The 9594-nt window shown below is 33.8% G+C and overlaps 1 protein-coding gene across 1 annotated transcript in view; it reads left to right on the top strand.

Annotated features, from left to right (window-relative positions):
- The window catches only part of ZDHHC13 (zinc finger, DHHC-type containing 13), a 45382-nt gene that overhangs the window by 6936 nt on the left and 28852 nt on the right, over positions 1–9594 (top strand). The window contains exons 2-4 of the mRNA XM_004682989.2: positions 5119–5264; positions 7773–7895; positions 9177–9254. Coding sequence (XP_004683046.1) covers positions 5119–5264; positions 7773–7895; positions 9177–9254 — 347 coding nt within the window. The remainder of the gene's footprint in view (positions 1–5118; positions 5265–7772; positions 7896–9176; positions 9255–9594) is intronic.

Raw genomic sequence — 9594 nt, 5'->3', positions numbered from 1 at the left:
AAATCTTAAAAAAAAAAGTTAATAGTATAAAAACAAGCAACTCATTAAAAATGGGTAAAAGACTTAGATATTGCACTAAAGATATACAGATGGCAAATAACCACATGAAAAGATGTTCAGCCTCATTAGCTATTAGGGATATGCAAATTTAGACTGTGATGTGATACAATTATACATCTGTTATACTGACCATACCAGGTGTCAATGAGGATGCAGGGCAATTAAAACTCTCCTACATTTCTTGTGGCAAAAAAGTTGTATAGCCGTTCTGAAAAGCAATTTCTTACAACATAGTTACCAGTCAAGCAGTCTGGTAAATATGGCACATTCATGCACACAAAACCTTGTGTATGGATGTACACTATGTAGCTATATTTATATTAGTCTGTAGAAGCTAGAAACAACCTACATAGGTCATTTGAATGGATAAGCTATGAAACAGTCATATGATAATATTATGCAGCAAGGAAGAAACTTTTAATAACATGCAGCAACTTTGGGTGAATTTCAAAAGGATTATGCTGCGTGAAAGAAACCAGTCTTATATAATGTATAATTCCACTGTATGGCATTCTAAGAACGACAAAGCTAGTGACAGTGAAAATCAGTGGTTACCAGGAGTTGGGAGTATGGAGTGGGTCTTTAGTTTTCTATTCTTAATGTATATTCTTTGAGAATGATTTTTTTTATTTTAATAGTTTATTTTTACATCATTTTGTGCTTTTTTCCATCTCAGTTGTAACCCCTGTGTACTTCCCATCACCAAATCAACTGTGTGCCATCATAGTCCGGTGCATTCCCCCATAGCCCCCATTTTTGATCCCATTCCCGCCCCCCCCAAAATATCTCTGGTATATAGTTTATTATTTTTTTTTCCTTTTTGGGAATGATTTTTAAAAACAAGTCATTCAAAAAAGTCTGTTGAATAACGTGGATGAAGCTGGGTAACAACTTTACAGTAAATTATTATTATATTAAATTGTAAATTATTATGGCATTGTAAAATAAGAGGCCACTTTTGATTTCTAGAAATGTTTTGCTAGGTATTTGATGTGAAGCTCCCATTTGAACACAACTAAAACTGCTGAATATAATGTAAAATTTAGATTTATTTTGTTGCTATTATAGTTATTTTTAGACTCATTATTTTCTTTATATATGATCATATTATCAATAATTAAAGATAGAGCTGTATGCATTTTATTTCCTTTTCCTAATCTACTATCTGTTTAAGACTCAACACATTGTTTGGAAGTGGTGATAGTGAGGATCCTTTCTTTTTTTGCAGTTTTTAGAGACATTCAGTCTTTTACCATTAAGTGTGTTATAGCAGTAGATTTCTTAATATGCCCTTTATCACATGAGGAAGTTCCCTTCTTTCCCTGATGTGCCAAGTGTTTTTTCATGCCTGGGTGCTGAATTTTATCAACTGCTTTGTCTACTAAGTATATATATATACTTAGTATATATATATATATTTTTTTCCACCTTATTCTGTTAATATAATGATTGCTTTTATTTATTTTTAAATGTCTAAGTGTCATTGTAATATATATTATTGGATATAACTGCTACTGGTTTGTTTAGGATCTTTGCATCTATATTATGAGAGACTTTGGTCTATAGTTCATTTACTTGCAATGTGTTCGTTTGTGCAAAGATAATGCTGCCTCTTAAAATGAACTGGGAGCTTTCCCTCTGTTTTTTGAAGGGGTTGGTATCATTTCTTAAGTACTCTGGTAGAGTTCACCAGCTAAGTTGTAACTGGAGTTTTTTTTTTTATTTCAATTTAACAGAATATTATTTATAACATACAATTGATAACATGTCTTTTGGGGTGCTTCACTTGTCGTAAAGTTTGTTGAATTTATTGACATAAAAATGTTCCAATATTCCCAATTACCCTTTTATTGTTTGTAAGACCTTGCAATGATGTTCTCTGTTTAAAAATCAACTATTTGTCATTGACATCTTCATTTTCTTTATCAGTATGGTTAGTGGCTTTTCATTTTCACAGATTTTTTTTTCCAAGGAACTACATTTGGGGTTTTGTGATTTTTCTGCATTGCTTTTTCTTTTTATATTTCATGGATTTCTTCTATATTGTTTCCTTCGTTCTGTTATTTGGGGTCTGATTATCTTTTCTAGATTTTTTAAAAAAGAATTTATTTAAGCATACAGAACTGGGGTACAGGCCTGAGGTGCAGGGGCAGTGAGAGGCTTCACCAGAGACAGAGTAGGGAGCAGAACAGGCAGATCAATGAAGCTCACTGCTGAGGGGAGCAGCAGGCGAGGTCTGGAGAGGTCTGCTGTGCCCATGTGGGTCTCCTCTGGGGTGGGCGTGGAACTCATCGTGAAGTGTCTTTAGCTTCTTAGTGATGTGCTTCTTAGTGATGTGCTTTAACCAGCTGTGCCACTAGGGAGGGCCCTCTTTTCTAGATTCTTAAGATGGTATTATTTCCCATCCTACTCATTTGGGGATATATTGTCATTGTCAGTTCAAGATATTTCCTAGCTTTTCTTCCTTGACCTATGTGTTGTAGTCATTTGGTTTCCCAGTATTTCAATTATCTGATTTGGTTATTGATTTGGAATTTAATTCATGGGGGTCAGAGAACATAATTTGTATGAATCAGTTCTTTTGTTGAGACTTGTTTCATGGCCCAACATATGGTTTATCTAGGAGGGTACAAGTCATTTGAAAAAAATGTACTATGTTTGGTTGGAGTTTTATAAAAATGTCATTTGGATTAAATTTGCAGATAGTGTTTTTTATCCTTTTCTAATTCCTATCTTTTCTCTAATTTTTTTAAAATTTTTTTATTTTATAAGTTTATTTTTACATCATTTTGTACATTTTTTTCCATCTCAATTGCAATTCTTTTCTCTAAAATTTAATATGATTGCTGTTTATTCATTCTGTTGTTGAAAGAAGTGTTGAAATATCCTACTATAACTGTTAATCTTTCTGTTCTCTTCAGTTTCATTAGTTTTTGCTTCATGAATTTTAAAGCCCTTTGGGTACATTTATATTTAAGATTGTTAGATCTTCTTGATGAATTGACTCTTCAATTTTATGAAATGTCCCTCTTCTTCTTTGATAGTATTTTTTGTGCTAAAATCTGCTTTGTCTTATATTAATATAGCCACTATATTTCTTATGCTTAGTGTTTTTGCATGGTAAAATGATTTCCATTTGCTTTTTAAGCCATGCACATTTTTATATTTAATTTTGTTGTTAGTAACATATAATTATAGGGTTTTTGTTTGTTTGTTTTATTTTTTGACATCCAATCTAGAAACTTTGTCTTTCATTTACATTTTTTAGACCATTGGCACTTAACATAATGATCGTTATGGTTGGGGTAAATATGTCATCTTGTATGTTCTATGTTTTCCTTATTTCATCTCTGGCCTTTGTCCATTATTCTGCTTTTCCTGCCTTTCCAAATGTTTATTGAATAATTTTAAATTACTTTATCTCTGTTATTGACATCATATCTTTATTTGGAAGCTGATCTTGGGATAGCATACATTTTTAACTTACCACTGTGTGCCTGCAAATATTATTATGGCATCTCTTACAGCAATATTTTACTGTTTCTCTACTTAATCATTAAGAAATTTTATAATGAAGAAAAGTCTGTTGTATTTATATAGTTTTGGCACTTTTTAGTCCTTTAATTGATTTATATTTCCACCTGGCATGATTTCCCTTTAGTCAAAGAACTTCCATTATCATTTCTTATAGTCCTATTGGCAATTTTCTCACATTCCATTTGTCTTACCCCTATTTTTTTTAAAAAAATTTATAATAGTATTTTTTTTTACATATTTTTGTGCATTTTTCCATCTCAATTGCAATCCCCTTGGGTTTCCCATCACCAGATCATGTATGCGTCATCACCATAGTCCAGTGCATTTCCCTCCCCTCACTGTTTTTGATCCCATTCCCCACTCCACCCCCACAAAATGTCTCTGGTATATAGCTGTTCATCATTATCATTATTTTCTCATCTGTTCCATTATACTCCTGCTGTGAGAGAAACCACTGGTATTTTTCCTTTTCTTTCTGTCTTATTTCACTAAGCATGATCTTTTCCAGCTCCATCCATGTTGCTGCAAAAGAAATGTGTTTCTTTTTTTTTTTTTTTTGCTGAGTTGTATATGTACCACATCTTTTTAATCCAGTCACCCATTTTTGGGCTTTTAGGCTGTTTCCATGTCTTTACAATTGTGAATAAAGCAGCAATAAACATGGGGGTGCAGGTATCTTCTTGAATCAGTATTTTTGTGTCATTTGGGTAGATACCTAAGAGTGGGTTTGCTGGGTGGTAGGGAAGCTCCATGTTTAGCAGTTTGAGGAACCTCCAAATAGTTTCCCTTAGTGTCTTACCCCTATTTTTGAAAAATATTTTTGTTGGTATTTCTGGTATATAGTTTTCCTCTTTCAGCTTTTTAAAACTGTTAGGCTTTTGTCTTCTGCTTTGCACTCACTCACTGATGAAAAGTCTGAGTTCATGTCTTTGTTTTCTTGAACATAACATGCCTATTTCTTTAGTTTGTTTTAAAGATTATCTCTTTATTATTTTTTAAAGTTTTGATTATGTTATGCCTTGGTGTAAGATTTTGAGGTTTATCTTACTTGGGTTTGTTGCGCTTCTAAGGGTTTTATGTTTTTAATTTTTGCCCAAAGTGAGAGATTTGGCTACTCTTTCTTTAGATATTAGAAAATATTTTTTCCTTCTCTCTTGGTACTCCAATTATACATACTCAGTAACAGGACTCACTGAGGAATAGTTTTAAGAAATGTTTGCTATAAGTCCCCAAAGCAGAGGCCTGGAAGCCTTCCTACTACTTTAATAGCCTTGACCCTCCTACTACAGATAACAAAGTCTGTTTATGCCTTTGCAGATGACCTTTGTTTTTTGCCAAAATATGTGATTTTCTAATACGAAGAATCTTAACTCTAGTGAACAGCAGCATTAAGATGAAGATCCTTATTATTAAATTTCTAATTTAATAATATAGATAGGGCTGGTAGTAATAAATGCTTCTTTATGTAAATGAGACATTGATTTTCTTACTATGCTCTTTCAAATTACTCTTACTCTTCAGTGCAGGAATCACAGCCATGGCCCCCACCCTCCAGGATGTGGTCGACTTGGAATCTGTGCACATGAGAACAACGAACTTGCCAAGGCAAGAGAAGCTTTTCCTCTTATAGAGGACTCTAGTAACTGTGACATTGTAAAAGCTACTCAGTAAGTCTTCCCAGTGTTTTGTTTTATCTCTGTATTCTGTTGAATCCTAATGATGTATCTGCAGTTCACTGCTCTCTGATGGGTCTTCCTCCTTCATACTCCAGGGAGTATTTGTCATACCACCATCAGAGCCTTTAGTACAGTGTACCCAGGCTGTTGATTCTCAGACTCCTCGATTAGGTCATGAGCAGCAGCTGCTTAGCAAAAGCATGTCTTTTTCATCTTTGTACCCCGGTGTTTTCCACAGTGCCTATCTTGTATTACCTAATACAAAAATAAGTGAATAAATTATTTTAAATGACACTCAAAGTAGGGTCTAAAATAGAAATCTGAGTCTTTTAAATTGTATCACAACCTGAATATATCGATGGAACAGAAAATCAACAGGTTAAAACATTTATGGACATTTTAAACAACTTTTATTGCTTTCTGTGTTCCTCTTGTGCAAGGTGCCCCAGGAGAAAAATAGTAAAGTGGCAGAAATAAGTTTTCTGCCCTCCCCCAAAACATACAGTGGGTTGTTATGTTTGGCCTGAAAATGGAAGTATGTTTTGAAAGTTTTCCCTTAGGGTTTATTTCCATGTGGATGTGCATTAAATCTCTTACCATGTGTTCAACTTTCTGGATCTCAGTGGTTAATATCCACCATTCTTGTCTTGAACATACTTTGATTAGTCTATTTTGACTACATTAGTCAGTCATCCATTTTCGTAGTAACCAAATATTTATTTGCTTATCAGAGTTTCTAATCAGCATGAAAGGAACTAATGTTACCTTACTAACTTGATGTAATTTTTATTAAAAGTACATGTTTGATGATTAATTACACTGTTTGGCCTTAACATGAACTAATACATTATTTATGTCAGTTAAAAAGTAATTGGCAATTATTTGAATATTCTAATTATAAACATATATGTATCCTGAAGGTTCTGGGAATCACTCCTTTAGGTGAGTGTTCTTCAATATCGTTTACATTGTTGTATTTATGAGAATATTCTTAAAGTGAATATTTGCCATAATTAGATTGAAAACTTGTTTCTTTGCTACCAGTAAAAACCTTATATAGTAAATGTAAGAAATGAGGCTGCATTCACAGGGAATCTTAGTAAGAACTCACATTTATAACTTTATTATAATTTCCTTCATGCATTTGACCTTTTTCGGAAGTGGTTGTGATAGTATTTGGAAAAAGCAAAAGACAGAGAGAGAGAATATGTTCATGTTTTCTAAACCACCAAAATTCTAGTGTGTACGCTTATATTTCTCAAGTGAGGAGAATATTTCTTTTCCAGTAAAATATTTAAATTAACATTTAAAAGATGGAGAAGTAGAGGTGTCGTTAACCATACTTTGCTCTCATTAATATTTTCAATTAGCATTATAAAATAGGTACCTCTATTTAAAAAATACCATAAAGATAGACAAATACACACATATTTTGGCGAGACAAATTATTTAACAGTGTGAGAAACAGACTCTTAAAGATTACTGAAACTTTTAGCCCCTCAGGTAGTAATAAATTTCAAAGAAAATGCTAAGTAGTCTATAGAGCTTAATAGTTTCTATTGAAAAGAAGTTTTGTTAATTAATGATCTTAGAAATTATAGCATTAAAAAAGCAGTATTTTTCACTCTGATAGTCATTTAAATAACTCTTGCACATCTTGCAAGCCCATCCTTTTCCATTCCAGTGCCTCTCTTATTTTAGGCCCTATTGCCTTATCTGTTTTTATTATGAGAATCTCTCTTCTGTTCTGTCAGCTTTTGCCTCACCCTATTCTACTCAGCTTCCCTTGACACTAGAATTATCTTTTGTAAAACTCAAAGTAGTGTGCTTTCCTTTATAAACCGTCTGTGTTTTCCCTTGACCTGTAAAGCCCAAACTTTATAACGTGGCACGGAAGGCCTGTGCAGTCTTGCCTGCCTTTGCTAGCTTCAGCTCTTATTATTCCTTCTTTTACACTTTATGCTTCTGCTGTGCTACATGCGTGCATTTCTCTGAATATGCATGCAGTTTGATCTGATTTTTGTACTTGCCTTCCCCTTGAAATGCCCTTCCTTTACCCTAAAAACATAGGTTGCACATCATGTTTCATCCCCCCATATCTTCTTCTGCTGTACGTACGTCATGCCCATGTTTTCTTCAACTTTTCCCATCCTAAGTTTACTTTCAGTCCCTCCTTTCCTGTGAGGTCAGTACACGGGCTTGGTTTGATTCAGGGATAAGATTTGCAGCCAGGAATTGGCACCATGCATTCCTGGCACACAGTAAAGGATCAGATGAAATTTATTTCAGGAGAGCAAATATTTAAAAAAATTAACTTCCATTCCAAATAGATTATTTTGATCAGTTAGATACTAGGTTTCTTTTTGTTGTCTAGCTTTGTAGCACATAAAGCTTTGTTTTTGTGTTGACTAAAAGCAGGTTGGCTAAAAATATGGAAGAAAACTTTGATATTTTAAATGATTTTTATTGATGTCAGTTATGTCTCTTTTCTTATTTGAGATATGGAATTTTTGAACGATGTAAAGAGTTGGTAGAAGCAGGATATGATGTCAGGCAACCGGACAAGGAAAATGTGTCACTTCTTCATTGGGCTGCTATTAACAACAGACTGGATCTTGTCAAGTAAGATGGGGTTATATGTGTATTAATTGAATGTGTACTTAAAATTGTCGATCTTCCTTCATTTGTCTTTCCCTTCCCCCGAATGTTGAAATATCTGTAATTCCTCACTATAAATGAATGCCTGAGGTTTTGTACTGCACATATTGGTTATCATAGCATTGTAAAGGACTTTAGGGATTATCTAGTCTGAGCTTTTGTCACTGACCCCAAAGGGAAAATTAAAGACACAGGGGGCCATCATAAAGTTGAGGTAATGAAAGTGAGCACTTTTTAAAAAGCAAATGCATAACATAAATATTGTTAGGATAGAAAAGAAAGTTTCATCTAGTTTAGAAGAAACATCAATTTACTTTATGTTGAAATAATGCCAGGAGGAGTGGATGTGCAGGCAATAACTTAATCTTTAACTTTAAAATATGAAATATATTTTTAAGTAGGCATGTATTGGATTGTGGAAAATATTTCTCCTTCATAAAGCACCATTGCTTACCAAGCTCTGTTTGTTTTATACCGTAGTATCGGAGATATACTTATATAAGTGAATGTGTGTATGTTTTGTATTAAACATATTTTAAATCCTTGAGACTTAAAAATAAAACATATACTAAAGTTGAAAACATGTACTATAAATACATTATATGCACATGTGAACTCCTTTTCTATGGAAATAGACTGTTACATTTAGATAATACGACGTTATGAAACAGAACTTTAAAACAATGAGGTTAATTCCTGTAAACCACAGAAGAAAAAAGTCACTTTACATTGTGGGTTCACTTTAGACAGTGTATTACATCTGTTCCCCCAAAATAAAGGGCAAAATACTCCAAATGTCTCATTTTCTGAAAGAACTAGATTTTTTTTTAAACTAGTTGCTTTTAGAATTCATTCCCAGGTAGCATTCCTAATTAAACAGTTAGAAATGACTTAATTTCACCTTTATCCTTGAAAATTAAGTCACCTACCTGTGATCTAAGCCTCTTGAATAGAGGCCATGCCAAAAGTGTGATAGTTCAGTATGCAGAGTGGTTTTCATGGGCTTGGCACAGTAGTTGCAAAAGGGATGCTCTCCGCAGCAGGGGTAATTACATGTGGGGAAGCTTATTTTACCCGGCATCGGTTTATTGCTGTTGTGTGAGTCTTTCCGACTCCTGTAGCTCAGAGTTGTTACTGTAATTTCAATTTCCCAACACATTTACTACCAAGAAAAATGAGTATTTTTTTTCTCAATATGAATTTCAAGTTTTAAATCCTATCTTCATTTATGTCTGCTTTGAACAGGTTTTATATATCAAAAGGTGCTGTGGTAGATCAGTTGGGTGGAGATTTAAATTCAACTCCTCTTCACTGGGCCATCAGGTAAAGCTTTCTCTAAACACTGAAGTTGCTGTTCAGAATCAAAAGTGAGTTAAGTCTTTTTCTGAGCTTGATAGACAATTCTTTTCCTGTAGGCTTTCTTGATTTTGAAATGTTTCTGTGCTGTGCAGTGTGGTAGCTACTACCCCATGTGAAACATGAAATGTGACTTGCATAAAGGACTTAAGGAATTAAAGTTTTACTTTTTTTTTGTCTAAAGATTTATTTATTTGTGCATACAGAACTGGGGTACAGGCCAGAGGCTCAGGGGTGGCAAAAGACTTCACCAGAGACAGAGTGGGGAGCAGAACAGGCAGATCAACAAAATACGCTGCTAAGGGGA

This window comes from Condylura cristata, unplaced genomic scaffold (assembly GCF_000260355.1).
Source record: "Condylura cristata isolate star-nosed mole 26May11 unplaced genomic scaffold, ConCri1.0 scaffold00015, whole genome shotgun sequence".
Lineage (NCBI taxonomy): Eukaryota > Metazoa > Chordata > Mammalia > Eulipotyphla > Talpidae > Condylura > Condylura cristata.
This window is presented reverse-complemented; position numbering and strand designations above follow the sequence as displayed.